Below are 18,835 nucleotides of genomic sequence, written 5' to 3' on the forward strand. Positions count from 1 at the left end.
GGTGCACAAACCCAAATTCATTCCGCACATGGCCGTAAAGGATTAGAGGGAACATTGACTACAACTCCTACTTCCTCTTCAGCAGAAAGTGCTGGCAACGTTGGTGGGTGTGCCGGTGCTACCTGAGGGGACAGGCAGAATGGCTTGGTGCTTGGGTTGTCGGAACACTGTGCTGGCCAAGTCATCTGCACCCTTGGCATCAACCTGCTTTTTTCTTTTCTTAGGCTCCTGGGGCCTATTCCGATTTGCCAGTTTTTCATGCTTTCATTTCCACCTATTTTATCCCCTACCTCCTGATTTACACATTCTCCGTCTCTCAAAAATGTCTTTAGTTTCTCTCGTGATGCCTCCTTTCGTCTCATGCCAATATCACTTCTGCCATTTAACCATCTCCGAATTTCCACCGAAGCACTTTACAGGTCTTTCTTTCTCTTCTCTTGCGTGTCTGTGTGTGTTTTTTTATTCCTCTTTCTCTTTGTTCTGTACCTTTTTAAATGTCCGGGGCGGACTATTGCAGTTCCATTGCTGGTCCTAGAGTTTCAAGCCAGCATGGTTTAAATCATTCAAGAGAAAAAAATTCAAATATTTGAAGGTAACAGAAATTGCTGCTAATTTCAGAATTCAAAGTGCACAAGTCTGCTTACGTTGATGAAAAGAGCACAGTTTAATATTAAGGGAAATTCAGATAATACCAGCCAGTGAAAATCATACCAGAGACGTTAAGAGTCTTTATGTTATTTAGACTTCATAACTCTGAAAAGCAAAAACAGGATTTCTAGGCATCGTTGCAAAATGAATCATTGCAATGCATTTTCTGTAATCCTTTTTAGCAACTAATGAAATGATGTCAAGATATAGATCTCATCATCCAACCTCATCTTTGTTCTACTGTTGAATGACTGAATTCTGAGGCAGCAGCAAACTGCTTTGAGGACAGTGGTATTCTCTACTAATGGATGGCAGCCTTTGAACCCGGCCAATGAAGAAAGCAGTTTGTGGTGTAGCACAACATTGATGATCTTTTGCCGGTTAAGAGACATCGGCTCTGGAAAAAACTAGAAATAGAGCTGACATTAAGGAAAGAGCAGGTTAGCAGCAAAGATGGCAGATCATTAAAAAGAGTGTTTTAGTGGGACCAGACCAATTAAACAAATTAGTTCTATTGCACTTCATAGAATCTCTACAACTAAAGCACTGGTCATAATAACTGCTGAAGCAGAAAATTCTATAGACAGAGCCACTTTAGAAACAACTGGCATCATTTAATTTGCAGAGAATAGATCATTTAATATTTGCAACAAATTCTAATTGTGCCAACATTCCCAAGGGATCAAAAGGCATCAGAAAGTAAATTGAAAAATTCCTATGTGTAAAATGTCTTTTATTAACCGATATTGAACTTTTGGAAATTTGATCAGTAAATGAAAGATTTTGATAAATGTTCTGTGATCACATTGCACAAATACTGGGGTACTCAAAATATAGCTCAAAAAACAGCTAGTCACAGTTAGGTCAGGCTGTAGTATTACCTGATGCAATGCCCTGCATCCATTTTAAACTCCATATGGTAACTTCCCAGGCCAGTGGGGCGCCTCCTTCTCTCAGACATGGCTAACCATCCAAAGGCACTAGATATAGATTCCTGGAATTTCCTCAAGGGTTTTCCCATTAGGCCGCCGTAACTTCGGCGGATAGATGCATAAACGGGGTTTCGGTTGATGATCCGCCAAAGTTACGACGGCCGATTGGGAGAATCCCCATGGGAATTCCCAGCTAAAGTCTAAAAACACGTGTTGAAGAAACAGAAAACTTGCAGTCACTGCTCTTGTTGAAGACCCATTGCTGAGAATTTCCTCAGGGCTTCTCCCAATTAGCCACCATAACTTCAGCATAAGATCAGTAGAAACCCCGTTTATGAAGAGAATCCGGGGATCCCAACAATCTTCCGCTGAAGTTACGGTGGCCAATCAGGAGGTCCCCAAAGAAATTCCTGGCACCAGTTGATAATCATCATTGGGGTGAATTTCCATGGGATGCTCACTCATCCACCGTAACTTTGGCGAAAATCCATTGAAACCTCGGAAAAATGGCGTGCGTTTAAGCAGGAGAACCATCACGGAAATTCACCCCCTACATTGTTGTGTTCCGACAGAAGAGTGTGTGTGCGTGTGCGTGTGTGTGCGTGCACACGCGTGAGAAATCTACAAACCAAGCGTGGAAAATTCACCACCTTGATTAAACTGATCTTTGTCACAGAATCAGGCAGTAGTGCACTAAAGGAAAGATTATGAGAAAATAACTGATCACAGCGTTTGCAAGACGTTAACTGCGCATGCATGTACACGGAGGTTTAGCTAAGATTGTCATTAACACCTCTTGGTAATTTTCAATGGATTTCTGAAAATTTATAGGTACCCTCAGTTCTGGATTTTAAACCACAGTGGGTGAGAAGAACATGTTGGATTGTAATTCCAAAAAGGACTTAAAATTCCTTCTGCTGTAAAGTTCAGAATAGCGCAAGAAGGATGCACATGGTGAAGAGGAACTATGTTCAATGGTGCTGTTCCCATTAGTATCATTCATAGGGCAGTTATCCTGTACATGTTGCATACAAATGGAGCAGTTTATAAATTAGCATGTAGTAGGAATTTGCAAACACACAAATTTCACTGGAGATTGCTGAAGAATTATATAATAGTCAATCTAAAATCAAATCTGACAGCATACATGCAGTTAGAAGAACATTTTTAGGAAGATGAAAATATTAGGGGAAAAAAATAACTATTTGAGAATCCCTCAGGTAGCATTTTATAACATTTCTACGCTGATAGTAACCACCTGTTTAATGAAGTAAACATTGTGGCACTGAATTTCCATGGGGATTGTCCTGATCTCCCGCCGTAACTTTGGTGTGCGACTGGTGGAATCCTTGGAGAAACGGTGCAAACAGATGTTTACGCTGTTTCTCCAGGCGTTCCGCTGAAGTTATGGCAGGAGAGTGGGACAACCCCTGTGGAAATTCAGGGCCTTTATTTTTAAATTACTTATCGATTTCAAAACTGTTAAATAATTGCTAACAATTCCAGAATTTCATGTTGAACTTTGTTTCAGAGCTTTACTTTTGGAGTCCAAAATCCTGGTGATGTCTCACAACATTTCCAGCAGGCTGTTCCAGAAGTGGGAATATAGCCTCCTGAATATCGCTGCAAAACGACTGGATGATACTTTACAGCGGGAACCAATAGAGAAGGTCATCAGTGAATGCCTCACTGTGTTTCTTAAGCTGGGAATGCAGATGCAAAAAGCTTACAAGGTAGCCAGTGATTCTCTAACAAAATTAGTTTCTTAACAAAGTCTGGTTTCAATTAGCTCACTTTTAAAAACAAATTCCACTGTTGTTTTTCTACTTGCTTTCTTTAACCTCCTTGCGTTGTGTGCCATTCCCCAGCCAAGGTTAGGGGAGGGGCATAAAACATGAGAACATAAGAAATTGGAGTAGGCCATGCAGCCCCTCAAGCCTGCTCCGCCCTTCAATAAGATCATGACTGATCTTCAACCTCATCTCCACTTTCCCGCCTGACCCCCATATCCCTTGATTCCATTAGAGTCTAAAAATCTATCGATCTCAGTCTTGAATATACTCAACATGTTGTTATGTGACCAACTCCTAGGCCTCTGCTAGTGCTGCACTATTACCAGCCATCATCTTGTTATGACTGTTCCTCCATGCAAGATGCTAGCATTTGATTATCATCTCCTGAGCAGTATAGATTGCCTAGGATTCAAAGTATAGCGTAAATCTATGTGGCACAGCACATTAAAACTCCACTTGCTATTCCACCATTTACCTTTTCTTTAAAAAATGTGAAATTAGTTGACAATTTATACCATAGTACATTTTACTATCTGGTATAATAGTGAGGAAAATAATGATCAATATTTTATTTATTCATTTAGTAAAGGAAGTAAATGATGCCAGCTTGGCTTAGTAGTTATAATCTTACTTCTGAGTTAGGAGGTTGTGGGTTCAATCCCCACTGCAGGATTTATACATGTAATCTGGGCTGACACCAGTGTAGTGCTAAGGGAGTTCTTCCTTGTTGGAGGTGCCATCTTTTTGATGAGATGCTAAACCGAGGCCCTCAGATGGATGTAAACGATCCCATGCCACTATTTGAACATACGAATTACGAGCAGGAGTAGGCCATTCGGCCCCTCAAGCCTGCTCTGCATTTGATAAGATCATGGCTGATCTGATTGTGACCTCAACCCTACTTTCCCGTCTACCTACTATAACCTTTGACTCCCTTGTTAATCAGGAATCTATCTAACTCAGCCTTAAAAATATTCAATGACCCTGCCTCCACCGCTCTCTGGGAGAGGGAGTTCCACAGACTCACGACCCTCAGAGAAAAAAATTCTCCTCATCTCCATCTTAAATGGGAGACCCCTTATTTTTAAACTGTGGCCCCTAGTTCCAGTCTCTACTACTGGGGGAACATCCTCTCAGCACCTACCCCTTCAAGTCCCCTCAGGATCTTATATGTTTCAATAAGATCACTTCTCATTCTTCTAAACTCCATTGTATACAGGCCCAAGTTGTCCAACCTTTCCTCATAAGATAACCCCCTCATCCCAGGAATCAGTCGAATGAACCTACTCTGAACCGCCTCTAAAGCAATTATGTCCTTTCTTAAATAAGGAGACCAAAACTTCACACGGTATTCTAGATGTGGTCTCACCAATGCTCTGTACAACTATAGCAAAACATCTCTGCTTTTTATATTCCTATTTATCTCTACTTTTATATTCCTATTATCTATTTGAAGAGCAGGGGAGTTCTCCTAGTGTTCCAGCCAACATTTATCCCTCAACCAATACCACTAAAACAGATTATCTGGTCATTTGTCTCATTGTTGTTTGTGGAACCTTGCTGTGTGCATATTGGCTGCCTACATAACAATGGCTATATTTAAAAAGTAATTAATTTGCTGTGAAGTGGTTTGGGACATTCTAAGGACATGAAAGATGCTATATAAATGCAAGTTCTCTTTTTAAGCACAGAGAATCATTAAGAAGTCAACATACTATCTAGGGACCAATGGAAATTTAATCTTCAAGTGGGACTCTAAGCATTTAGTGCAAGGTCTTCAAAAGGCGAGACCAAAAACAGAGGCTGAAATCTTCCATCTTGAGCTCCTAAACTCTGTCGCACCTGCAGGGAAAGACCCAAGAACCTTAAATAGGACAGGCAGGTACAAATCATTAAGTAGATTGGAAAAGTCAAGAGGAATAGAAACACAAAGGTGTAGATTCCTCACCTAATCTTGCACGCACACACATACACACACACATAAAAAAGTGCTGTGTAGGACTGGGAAGCAATGGTCAATGTTTTCATAATTACTGCCTCCAAATGCTCTAATATAAACAGGTCTGTTGAACTACCCGGTTGGAACACAGACATTTGATTCATACAAGGATTTGTACTTCTGCCAATACTAAACAAATCAAAAAGAGACAAACAGGCACACATCAAAACTAATAACTGAGGTATAAATATTGTGGGGCCACAGTGATTATGACTCCCCCAATAAAAACCAAGATGTGGAGATGCCGGTGATGGACTGGGGTTGACAATTGTAAACAATTTTACAACACCAAGTTATAGTCCAACAAATTTATTTTAAATTCCACAAGCTTTCGGAGGCTTCCTCCTTCCTCAGGTGAACGGTGTGGAAATGAAATTTTCGAATCCTTCGCAATTGAAAATCACAGAAGAATGCCTGGTGATTACTGCCCGTTGCCAAGGCAATCACAGTGAGCAGACAGAAAGGTGTCAACTAAAAGGCCACCGAATATACAAACCCCCCAAAAAAAAGAGAGAGAAGGAAGACAGTCAATGACCCATTATATTAAAAACAGATAACATTTGTTCGCTGGTGGGGTTACGTGTAGTGTGACATGAACCCAAGATCCCGGTTGAGGCCGTCCTCATGGGTGCGGAACTTGGCTATCAATTTCTGCTCGACGATTTTGCGTTGTCGTGTGTCTCGAAGGCCGCCTTGGAGTATGCTTACCCGAAGGTCGGTGGCTGAATGTCCATGACTGCTGAAGTGTTCCCCGACAGGGAGAGAACCCTCCTGTTTGGCGATTGTTGCGCGGTGTCCGTTCATCCGTTGTCGCAGCGTCTGCATGGTCTCGCCAATGTACCATGCTCTGGGGCATCCTTTCCTGCAACGTATGAGGTAGACAACGTTGGCCGAGTCACAGGAGTATGAACCGTGCACCTGGTGGGTGGTGTCCTCTCGTGTGATGGTGGTATCTGTGTCGATGATCTGGCATGTCTTGCAGAGGTTACCGTGGCAGGGTTGTGTGGTGTCGTGGACGCTGTTCTCCTGAAAGCTGGGTAATTTGCTGCGAACGATGGTTTAAACAGCCACCCAACCTCAAACAAACCATCGTTCGCAGCAAATTACCCAGCTTTCAGGAGAACAGCGTCCACGACACCACACAACCCTGCCACGGTAACCTCTGTAAGACATGCCAGATCATCGACACAGATACCACCATCACACGAGAGGACACCACCCACCAGGTGCATGGTTCATACTCCTGTGTCTCGGCCAACGTTGTCTACCTCATACGTTGCAGGAAAGGATGCCCCAGAGCATGGTACATTGGCGAGACCATGCAGACGCTGCGACAACGGATGAACGGACACCGCGCAACAATCGCCAAACAGGAGGGTTCTCTCCCTGTCGGGGAACACTTCAGCAGTCATGGACATTCAGCCACCGACCTTCGGGTAAGCATACTCCAAGGTGGCCTTCGAGACACACAACGCAAAATCGTCGAGCAGAAATTGATAGCCAAGTTCCGCACCCATGAGGACGGCCTCAACCGGGATCTTGGGTTCATGTCACACTACACGTAACCCCACCAGCGAACAAATGTTATCTGTTTTTAATATAACGGGTCATTGACTGTCTTCCTTCTCTCTCTCTCTCTTTTTTTTGGGGGGTTTGTATATTCGGTGGCCTTTTAGGTGACACCTTTCTGTCTGCTCACTGTGATTGCCTTGGCAACGGGCAGTAATCACCAGGCATTGTTCTGTGATTTTCAAATGCGAAGGATTCGAAAATTTCATTTCCACACCGTTCACCTGAGGAAGGAGGAAGCCTCTGAAAGCTTGTGGAATTTAAAATAAATTTGTTGGACTATAACTTGGTGTTGTAAAATTGTTTACAAATAAAAACCAAGGTGAGGTATATAGCAATTGAAAGAACAGAAGGTAAGGAAGTATGTTTTGGATAATTATCACAAAAGATTTCAATTTAAAAAGAAAGTGCGAGTAAATTGGAAACAAAGAAAATTCCATATTTTTCAGTTTCTAAAAAGTTACCAGATTTTCTTATAGAATTTATTAATCTAACTACAATATGCCCCAATACCCATATTGATATTAATGGCCACAAATATAGGTTCACTTACACAACACAGACACACACACCTTCCCTTTTTTTCTTTATCTAAAATCTTTGGCATCGTACAAAAATCTTAATTGCAGATTTTTTTTGGAGTAAGTATGCCTACATATGGCACGTTTTTAAAGTAGAGTTTTAATATTGTTTTTTCAACATTCAAAAGAAATGTTAAAATAAAAGACCTGTCACCGACAGGTGAAATCCAAGAATAATTGAACTATTTCATATTGCGATGTCTTACCCAGTTGCAGCGCAGCACTGGAGTCGGGGTGATGCTCCTTCTGTTTCTGACGGCTAGGAGGTGAAGTGCAAATAATTTTAGATTCAAGAGCATTTAGTGGAAGTCAAATTTAGTTGAAGTCAAATGCATGGATGGTTTTGATTTAATGCAAGCCGATTAATACAGCAGTAGCCAAGTTTTATAAACTTAACTTATTTAAAATCAGTTATTTAAAATTCAATTCCAGAGATCCACACACAGTATCTAAAAATGAAACGACAAAAATGTCCCCAATGAAAGCTACTACTCTGTAATCTTCACAAATTGGTAATAGGATTAACATCATAATCAGTACATTTCTGCTATTTTCAAGTTTAATCTAAAAAAATACAATTTTATTTTTGGGGAGGGCAAAAATCATTACAACTTTCAGTCCGGCCGATGATATTGTCTCAAGTACAGCGATGCTGGTCACTCATGTAAGTGATGCAAGCATCTTACGTTCAGGAGTGTGCCCGCACTACTCGATATCTAATTATACCATAGCGTAATCCAGGAGGGTCCTGTTGTGTTCTGAATAGAATTCTTTTGCATCAGCCCTGACATGCCTTTCTCCAATCTTTTTGAAGATAGTTACTTTTCCCCTCTATAAAGCACCTTGAGAAGTTTTTCTAAGTTAAAGAAGCCATATAAATGTAAGTTATTGTCGTCTGATGTCTCTTATTAACAGCTCACTCAATAGATTATTTACTGCTTAGTGCCCTCTTATTTTGGCACAAAGCTTTTTACAAAACATACCGCCTGAAATACTGACCATTGAATTGATTCAAACCAATTTGGGTACATAGCTGATATATATAGTAGCTGACAAAACATAACAATCCCAGAACATAATGATCTATATTAAGTAATAATATACTTACACTTCAACCTTTGACTGTGAAGTATAAATAAGGTTTTAAAAAAAGTGGCTCCCCTTTTTGAGATATCTAGAACTCAGACTGAAACAATTTTATTAAATTTAAATTAACAGTAGAATGCTAGTGGAGACAGCTGTACAACAGGGATACTGAGATAGACATAAAAGACACTGATCATTAGTGTCATTGAAAATCTGTGAGTTCAGAGTATATTAAAAAAGCATGCAAATATGATATAGTCTTTAAATGTAATATTATATCACTCTAAATAAGAATTTAGATATCATTAAGTTTGTTGCAATTTAATCAATTGTTGTACAATAGCATGTTAGGTCTAAACAAGTCTGCACCCAAACAGAATAGATATAGATTCCAGTAGCATTCAAACTCATGGGGCTCGAATTTAGCAGGCCTGCGGGTTCCCAGCGGGTGGTCCTCCGGGAGCGTCGAAAACGCGAACGGCGAAATTAGTGGGTTGCCCACGCGATCGTAGCAGGCAATCCACTAATAGGATCCAATTACCTGCTCCTCCGGGGTCCACGGCGCTGGCCTGCGCGTCGGTCGGGCTGCGCATGCGCAGTACGATCTGTCAGCTGGAGGCTCTCTAGTTAAAGGGGCAGTCCTCCACTGACAGATGCTGCAACCAATGGGACAAATTGCAGCATGGAGCAGCCCAGGGGGAAGGCTGCTCCCAGTTTAATGATGCCTCACCCCAGGTATCATCAGATGGGGTGAGGAGGAGGGGGAGGACACAGATCTTCCCCCCGGCGGGCGGGAGGAAGCGGCCTGCCTCTGCCACCAAGAAGGCCTGGCTCGAGGTGGCAGAGGGGGTCACCTGCGCCACCAACATATGGCCCACCTGCATACAGTGCAGGAGGCGCTGCAATGACCGCAGTAGGTCAGCCGCAGTGAGAACACGAAGTCTTTCCCCTACACTCCGTCTGCCACAACACTGCCCCCACCCCAAATCTCCTTCGGCACCGCCAACACTATTCTGTCACATCACCCTTCATGCCCACTCACACACCATCCTCATCTTACCTCCACCTACTCACCTCGCCAGTACTCATCCTGCCACTAACACGCGACCCAATCCTCATACAATCTCATGGCTCCATCCCATACTCACCCTCTCGTGCATCTCCCTCACGGCCAGCCTCACTCAACCTGCCACCACCTGTGCTGCAGCCACAGGGCATGCATCACATATGTGCAGTAGGCAGGGTAAGGCAAACGTCTCGTCAGCATGAAGGGGGTGCACAAGGGTGTCTGAGGGTTTGTCATGGGTGTTACCCATATTGAATTTCAGAGCCACAAACAGCACACATTATATTGACACCACCACTGCCATGTCTCCGCGAATCCTGTCCATTGTGTCCAATAATGCCCGCTCCTGGGTATCACTATGAGGACCCACCACTGATGCCACCCATCGTGTTACTGCAGAGTAGGTGCAGGTGTATTTGCAGGGCTCGTCCGCGCAGACGACTGAGAGACATCGGCGGTGTAGCCGGCTGCACCCTGGAAGGATGCGGAGGAGAAGGTGTGGAGGACAGTGGTGACTTTGCCAGCGACAGGTAAGCAGTTGGTGCTGGGGCCAGCCAGGAGCAGCTTGGCATGAAAGAGGCTGCAGATCTCCACGACTACATGTCGAGCGAATCTGCGCCTCCCTGTGCACTGCTGCTCAGAGAGGTCCGGGGAGCTGCGCCTCGGTCTGTGGACCCTGTGGCGAGGGTAGTGCCCTCTGCGACGCGTCTCTCTCTGCGGTAGCCCTCCCTCCTGCTGTGCAGGTGGGCGTGCAACCACACCGTGTTGGGGGGATCCACGTCTCTGCGGCGGACGGCGTGGACTGCGAGGCTGCTGGTGCTGGTCATGCTCTTCGTCCTCCGAGGGTGTCCACACACCACCCAACTGGCAGGTGTTGGTCTGAGGGGTTGTGCAGGGTAGGTGTGTGGGTCCTCGGACTGGGGCTGCGGTTTCGTGTCGGTCTGTCCTCTGGCTTGGCCGGGGGGTGGTGGGGGGCAGGGGTTGCCCTATGTGACGCGGTGGCCTCCTGCGTGGGTGAGGGCTCTCCCCCGTGGAGCGCACCTTGGCACCTGCCACAGGCTGCTGGCTGCAACACGCCTGGTTTGAAGGGTCCTGTTTCCCCCAGTGTGGGAAACTGACTGCCTTGAACGTAAAATCCCACACTTCCTCTTTTGACAGCTGCTTCAGCTCATTAACTGACCACAACGAGCAAGTTAAGTACTCTCAAGTGGAACCCCGCTGACTTTAATTGCCTGCGGGATTCCCACCAGCGTGGCTTTCGCGCGTAGCCCCGCACGTCAGCGCGGTACCCGGAAGTGGCCGGGATTTCGTCCGAATCCGGTCACGTGATCGGAGATCGGGATTTTCGGGGCCCCCCCGCTGGAAACCCGCAGGTAACCCGAACCTAAAATCGAGCCCATGGCTTCAGTAGGTATTATCTGTGTGAAGCTAAACTGAACCAGTTTATTGTTATGGGTGTCTGAAGAGGACGTACAATTTCCATTATCTAGAAGTTGGGGGAGGAGAAGAGAAAGGAATGAAAAGGCATTGTAGATTTGACAGGGAACCAGCTCAGCTTCATTGGCCACTGTATGCAGAGTTTTCTAGAATATTTCTTGTTCAGTTTCTTTCTTGAGCAACCAAGCCTTTGAGAACAATTATTTTTTTAAAATATATTTTTATAGCTAATGAGCCATATTGTTGAGTGGCACAGTATTAGTGTAAATAAATAGTTACATGTTTGGAGATCAAAACATAGAGAGAAGATTTCTGTAGGTTTCCCAATCTCTCTACCTGTATAAACCACATTTACCACTCACTCTTCATATCAAGTGCTTACTTGCTCTGAACTGTATGGCCTAGTTTTCCTCTTGTTTATGTTCTGTTTTCCTTTCCATAGGAATCCCCCAATAATCCACTCGATTCTGTGCTGGACAATGTTCCAGGATTGATCGTTCCCCAGGATCTGATTGGCCGCCTCCTGAAATCTAATGTACTTTTAACTCCTGCCCAATTCCTGGACATTTACAATGCTCCATTAAACGTAATTATGGATTCAGGTAGGCTATAATAGTGCCTTAAGTAAAGTGAACAACACAGATAGAGATAAGTACTGAAAATAATGAAACAAGCTAGAAGTTTAAACAGTGAAGAAAAATGTTCTTCTGTGTAAAATCTGCCTCAGGTTCAGCCTTAAAATGCTACTTCATTATTTTACAAGAAGCAATACCGAATCAGTACTGTACAAATCCTTATGTTAATTGGGTTTAATCAGATGTTTTTGGACATTCTAGTGGCTGGTTCTTTTTAAAAATTCTTTCTAGGGATAAGGACATCGCTAGCAAGGCCAGCATTTATCACCCATTCCTCGTTGCCCTTGAGAAAGTGGTGGTGAGCTGCCTTCTTGAACCACTGCAGTCCGTGTGGTGAAAGTTCTCCCACAGTGCTGTTAGGTAGGGAGTGCCAGGACTTTGACCCAGCAACGATGAAGAAACGGCCATGTATGTCCAAGTCAGGAAGGTGTGCAACTTGGAGGCGAACTTGATGGTGATGGTGTTCCCATGTGCCTGCTGCCCTTGTCCTTCTAGGTGGTGGAGGTCGCGGGTTTGGGAGGTGCTGTCGAAGAAGCCTTGGCAAATTGCTGCAGTGCAACCTGTAGTTAGTACACACTGTGGCCACGGTGCGCCGATGGTGCAAGGAATGAATATTTAAAGTGGTGGATGGGCTGCCGATCAAGTGGATTGCTGTCGAGCTTCTTGAGTGTTGTTGCAGCTGCACTCATCCAGGCAAGTGGAGAGTATTCCACCACACTCCTGACTTGTGGTTTGTAGGTGGTGGAAAGGCTTTGGGGAGTCAGGAGATGAGCTGCTTGCCACAGAATACTCAGCTTCTGTGGTCACCTTGACTGAATTTTAAGGGCGACATGGTAGACAGCCAATTAGTAACTGGATCATCAGCTACCGAGTGAAGTAGTCTGGTAGCAGGCAGCATGAGCCCCTGAACTGGTAAAAACCCTCTGACTTATTGGGTGCATGAGGGTAAAAAGATGGGGCATGCGACTCAAAGAACCAGGAAGCATTGCAATGGATCATCACATTTACCAGAATTTATGAAACTACAATTTGTGCATAAAATGAATAATATTTATGCTTCCCAAAGTACAGGGGGCATGAGGAGAAGTGAAAGGACAGTTTCATGTGTTTGTCCTTTACTATGACTGCAGCTTGTTACTTTTTCCCTTTTTGAATTTTTCTTGTTCTAAACAAAAACACACACAAATATATAAATGTACAAAATTGAATATACACACATAGCCCTCTTTGGAGATATTATCCCAGAACCCCACATCAATGAAGTCCATAGGAAAGGAGCAGATCGCCCACTTCTCCTTTTAAACCAAGAAGCTGTCTGACCGAGGAGGGATTAGTAATGGGAGGAGGGGGGAATGGAGTAAAATGCCCTGACAAGAGAAACAAATGTGGAGACTCAATATAGGGATCAAACTTGACTTTAGCAGAGTGTATATATACGTTTAAAAAAAATTATCATCTCTAAATTTAAAATTATATGGGAGGCACACAGAAATGTAATAAAGTTTTTTTTAAAAATAAATCCAACAGCAGATGGTTTTGATCCCTCAATCTCCAAACTGACTTAACACTTGTAACGCACATATAGCTGTAGGACATTTCTGCAGTTTATGCAAGTGAAGACAGACAGACAGGATCCATCAAGATTTGAATTTGGACCATCTAATTCAAAGCCCAAAATGTAAACCATGGCATGATGGAACCATGAGGTTAATTCCTGATCCCACATTCTCAGCAGGGAGCACAAGTTGGACAATCAGGACTACAATGTTGTTGCCCTGTGTCTGACCTACATTCCCTTAGATCATAGTGTCCCTACTGTGACCACTGGATTGTGGAATTAATCCTTAAATTCCTCTGATCTCCTTCTCTTCATAGGAATTCTTATCAACTTTAATTTAACTGTGGCCTAGATTTTCCAACCTGGCCCTTCTCTCCAGTTTGATGCTGTTCCAATTGTCACATACTAGTTGATGGTTGTGATTCATGGGGAAGTTCAGATTCTCTTAACGTCTCAAAGATCGTAATGTTAAGATTTCTGTTAGATTCCTGATTGCAGCTTGATGGGCCCTGATTTTGGGAGTCCATTCTAATGTGGATAATAATGATCCCACACTCTTACCCAATGAAATCAAATGGGAAAAACTATATCCTTCTTAGACAATCCAGGAAAACCTCTATGAAAGTGGTCTGAATTTGTTACAATAAATATAGCTTCTGTTGATTTAAGTACATTTTATCTTCAACAAGCAAAATCATGCATTATAAATTGGTACATGCAAATGGCCTTATTGTTAGATTAGATATAGAGCAAATGGTCTTATTACTAGATTATATATAGAGCATCCAAGGTTGAATCACTTAAAAATGTTTAATTATCAAAACACTTTTGAAACTGTTGATTATTTTAATCCAGTTGGAAAGAAAATAAAAATACTTTTTCAATTATAATAAAACATTTTCAAATTGATATCTCAATTAGAAATTGAATATATTTGGAGAAAGTGAATAAAAGTCAAATGGCATTCCAGAAAAATCTTTCAACTAGTAAAACAAATCTTTTGTGATGACTTGCTCATTGTGAAATGTTCTTTGATATCTTTCTACATTTTTTTTTCAAAAACTCTCTATTATGTTCTCATTCATAATTCTACCCACTGGAAACTGTCTACTTTACTCAGCTTACTCTGAAAACTCATCTTGAGATGTCACTTTCTGTACATTTTAAGAAGTTGTTACAATACCTGTCTTGTTCACAAACCCAACATATAAAAAGTGCCAGTGTCTTCCTGGGCAAGATACTAGAAATAAAACATCACATGTTTGCTTCTTCACTTTTTCTAATCTACAGTTAAGACTATCTGAAGTTAAGATGAGTCAAAACTTCCTGCAGCTAATCGTCAGCAACTGAAGTCATCCTCTTCAGTTCCTGTAAGCACATATGACCCTCTGACTTCAATTGCAATGATCTCCTCACCTGCCATCCCAGACTAATTCCAGAGGTGCCCAATCCTGAACTCTGCTTCTTCCCCCACGTCCAATACATTACCAAGTCCGCTTTCTTCCACTTGTAAAAAAAATTGCATGTCTTTGCCCATCTCTCCCCCTCTGATGCCAACCTACTAATCCACACCTTTTTCACCAAGAGGCTGAAATTTTTCCAAAGTTCTCTTTGGCAGTCTTCCCATTTCTACCATCCATGAACTACAAGTCAGTTAGAATGCCATGGTCCACATTATTACCCGCATTCCATCATGCCCAATCTTGCCCAGCTCCACTGCTCCTTGTGCCCCGGAAAATTGACTTTTAGATCTTTGCACTTATCTTCAAATCCCCTTCATGGCCTCACCTTCAAATCCTCCCCATGGCTTTGTCCCTCCCTACTTCTGCAATCCCCTCCAGCCACATGTTCCTTTGTGCACCCTCCAATCCTCAAACTTCTCATTCCCCATTCCTCCATTGGTGGCTGTTCCTTCTGCCACCAGGCCCCCACCCTCCAGAACTCCCTCCCTCAACTTTTCCACTTTGTCACATCCCTCCCTGCTTTCATAAGCCTCCTAAGGACTACTATTTCAACCATGCTTTTGTCCTCTCCTAATCTCACTTTTGTCTTTCCCCCTCTCACTAAGTTCCCACTTGTTACCCATTCCCTGTAAATGACTCTGTTTGTGGGAAAAGTACTACAGAAATGCAAATTGTTGTTAATCAATCTGTAGAATGGAGACCATTCGATTTTCATTAATAAAAAAATGCTTGTTGTGTAACCAACATTGATTTTCACAGCTTAACCTACACATTGATTGGAAGCCAATCTAAAATCCACTGTTGCACTCTATATGTTTTTTGTTTTATTACATGCTTGCTTTTTTATATTGGTTAAAGGACATGTTTTTGGAAGCACCAACGTAACAACTGTTTAGAGTGTACTCTGACAGAAGGTATGGTACGGTCATACATCACCATCATGAACATTTTCCATCCGCATGGTTTAAAATTACTAGTGCTAACTGTGTATTTGCTTACCTCATTGATACTATTATACGTTAACTTGCATGAAACATATTACAGATTAACTGCATGTTAGTCTTTGCCTTTGAGTAATACCTTGAACCCAAGTTCCCTGTTTCAGTGTGCTGACACAATGTCTATGCTTATTCATACTTACTACATCCTCTAAATCCCAGTAAGAGTAAAATATCAATTAATTTACCCTGCGCTCGAAAGACAAGTGGTTTTGTACTTGTATGCCTGTTAGAAATTCAGTCAAACAATTCATGAAGGGTTTATTTTTGCATATTGAAATAACTCACTTCTATTGGGAATAATGAGGTTTAACAAAAAAATTCAGGCAGGAAAAACCCTAGAGTTAGCAGTTTTGATTTATTCAGACAATTACATTCAATCCAAACAAAACATGCTTTATGTACTCTGGTAGTATAGCATTAGATTTCCATGATCACACACCCAAGTTCAAGTAACTGTCAAGGCTGCAAATTGAGCTTGGCTACTCTGTTGAATGTTTCATTAGTTCTTAGACAAAGATCTCAAGATGATGGAATACTGCACAATTTGGGAAGGGAAAAATGGGCAAAAAGCCCCATCACTTGCAGCTGGTGTGCCTCCATCAGCAGAGAGACAACAGTATTGATGGCAGCCAAGGTCTAATCAACAGCCCAGACTATCTCAGCAGGAAGGGAACAGCGCAAATGGAAGAAGGCAACGGAACAGGGATAATAGTGATTTGCTTTAAAGGTTTAATGCAAGATTCACAGTTGCCTACTTACCAGGCAGCTGCCACAAGCCAGACCCTCATTTAGAGCATTACAATACAAATACGCCGATGTTTAGCTATAATGATGTGAGGACTCATTGAATGTTCGTGATTACAGACTAGAAGAGAGTATTCTTTATTCACTGCCTCGGGATGTCCTTTCAGAATAGCTTTTCAAATGGTTGTTTTCTGACAAAGCTGAGACCTTATTGTGAGACACAGCTGACAACATTTACTGATTGTAATTACTCGTTCTATTCATTTCAGCTGCACCATTTTTTCCCAGAATTTATTTTTCTCTATTGAAAGGGACACCAATTTTCTGTAGCAGCCATCAGATATGATTGAGATATCGAAACACTTACTTTTATAAAACTAATTTTTATCTAATGGTTTTAATACATTTTAAAAACAAGTTTAGGCAGTTTTACTTTTTAGAACCTGATGGTGCTATATGTCAGCAAAGCTGGGCCACTTTAAAAGGTTCGAAAATCAATCCTCTCCTTTGTGCTTAGATAGTTGGGAACCACTGTGAGGCTATCAAAATACATTTAATTATAATAAAAGGTTTCCATCATTTAAATCATAAAAATTAATTGTAAACTACAAAAATTATACTAAAAGATTTTATTTTGAGAACCTCACTACAAATAATAGATGTTATAAAACACAGTGCTAATGAAGTGAATATTGTATTGATTTAAAATGGATTAAATACACTATTTGCTGCATTGAAGTAATTTCCTCAGCTGACCAGGCAGACAGACAATCTGCTCCCAACCTTCTTTCAATGCAACCTTTTAAGTCACAAACAAGAGTGGCACCTTCAGATTTCTCTTCCCTTCTAGGATGTGGATGCAGCTACATGGCACTGTTTTGTCTCTCTCCCTCCCTCCCCTTACCATGTCTTGAAACAACAGCAGTAGAGCACTGGAATCACATTTAGAAAATCAGACCTCAATTTTGAATCCCAAGTAGTTTTTTGGACTATGTTCCTTTCAGTAGCTGGGCTTCCTATAGCCCAGGATCTGACTTGTGAAAAGTGGCTCAATAAATGAAATTGTTGTACTTCCTCTCTTACAGAAAAGAGCCAATTTCCATTGGTACAACAGACCTAAAAATGTTCCTTGAGCTTTACTTTGTCACATACAAATCCAAAACCTTTTCTGGGGTGCAGAGTTGCCATGACTTTAAATTTAGCCAGTCTTGGCTGAAGGACTATTAGCTTTTGACCCAGGCCACTATCAAAAGGGTTATATTTCTAGATGAGGGGAGGGGTTCTTTAAGGAAAAGAGGAAAACCTTAGAAGAACCAAATCCCACCCTCATAGAGGCTCAAGAAGCAGCTATAGACAACAAAGTCCACAGCCCAACCTGTCCAATGCTCCAACTGAAGGAAATCTTTTAATCCGTTTGTAGTGTTAGTTTTTGTTATACACTATTTGTAGTGCTCTGCATATCAAATTAATTCAGGGTGAGGCAAGATAGAATATTTTATAATACTAGCTTTGTAATACATTTATATGATGAACTGTGGTTGTTTTCTAATATAAATATGCTCTTTTACAGAACTTGTATGGCCCATGCCAGAACATATACTGCCTGCCACCAGAAAATTATAGTGGTTGTAAAATATGGATCCACTTTGGTCCTTGTATAGAAACAGTGGTATTCAAGTTTCATCAGTGATGGAGTCCTTGCAGCTTTGTTCAGAATTGAAAATACTGTTTACCAAGAATTATTAATGGAAAAATTGGAATGTGTAAAGTCAGAATTGTATGCACACACATACTTCTACAGAATATATAAATGAATGCTACTATCAAACACATTAATCTGCTTTTTATGAAAATATATTTGACTTATGTGCAAGATATCACCAATTCCTCAAAAGGCCAAAGAGAATTTTCTGAAAAAAAGTGTTCCTGTTAACTAAATGAGTTTGATCAGAAATAACAGTTATGCTGGATTATCAAACCACTTCAATGTCCATAGTGATGAATGCTATCCTTTCACCTTTACATACTAGCTTCAAATCCAGCCCAGGCTGATGGGATGAAATTCATCTCTGTCTTTTGGTTGTAAAAGTCCACAATGAACTGCATCTGTGGGGTCTCAAGCCACATCCTAATGAACATGAGTCCCCAGCATGAAACTGACCAGAATTGTGAATTAAGTTGGAAATCTCACCCAGAGAGGCCACAAGGATGTCTAGTATTGCAATTTAAGTAATTGCTATTCCAGGGTACATCATTAAGGTGAAGTTAAAAGAACTTTGTCACACATTTTGTATTCATAGATTGCTGTCTACCAGAAACCCTG

General features: G+C 41.9%; 1 protein-coding gene across 2 annotated transcripts in view; it reads left to right on the forward strand.

Moving 5' to 3' along the window:
* LOC137341401 (testis-expressed protein 47-like) overlaps window positions 1–18,340 on the forward strand; it is a 47,872-nt gene extending 29,532 nt beyond the window's left edge. Inside the window, exons 5-8 of one of the 2 annotated variants that reach the window (XM_068004519.1) lie at window positions 3,112–3,313; window positions 11,554–11,713; window positions 15,626–15,681; window positions 18,083–18,340. In XM_068004519.1, the coding sequence (XP_067860620.1) occupies window positions 3,112–3,313; window positions 11,554–11,713; window positions 15,626–15,663 (400 nt within the window). In that variant the 3' untranslated portion in view covers window positions 15,664–15,681; window positions 18,083–18,340. The remainder of the gene's footprint in view (window positions 1–3,111; window positions 3,314–11,553; window positions 11,714–15,625; window positions 15,682–18,082) is intronic. The other variant, XM_068004518.1, reaches the window with a different exon arrangement.
* Window positions 18,341–18,835: the final 495 nt, after the last annotated feature.

The sequence above is a fragment of the Heptranchias perlo genome, chromosome 23 (assembly GCF_035084215.1).
Source record: "Heptranchias perlo isolate sHepPer1 chromosome 23, sHepPer1.hap1, whole genome shotgun sequence".
NCBI classification, from domain to species: Eukaryota; Metazoa; Chordata; class Chondrichthyes; order Hexanchiformes; family Hexanchidae; genus Heptranchias; species Heptranchias perlo.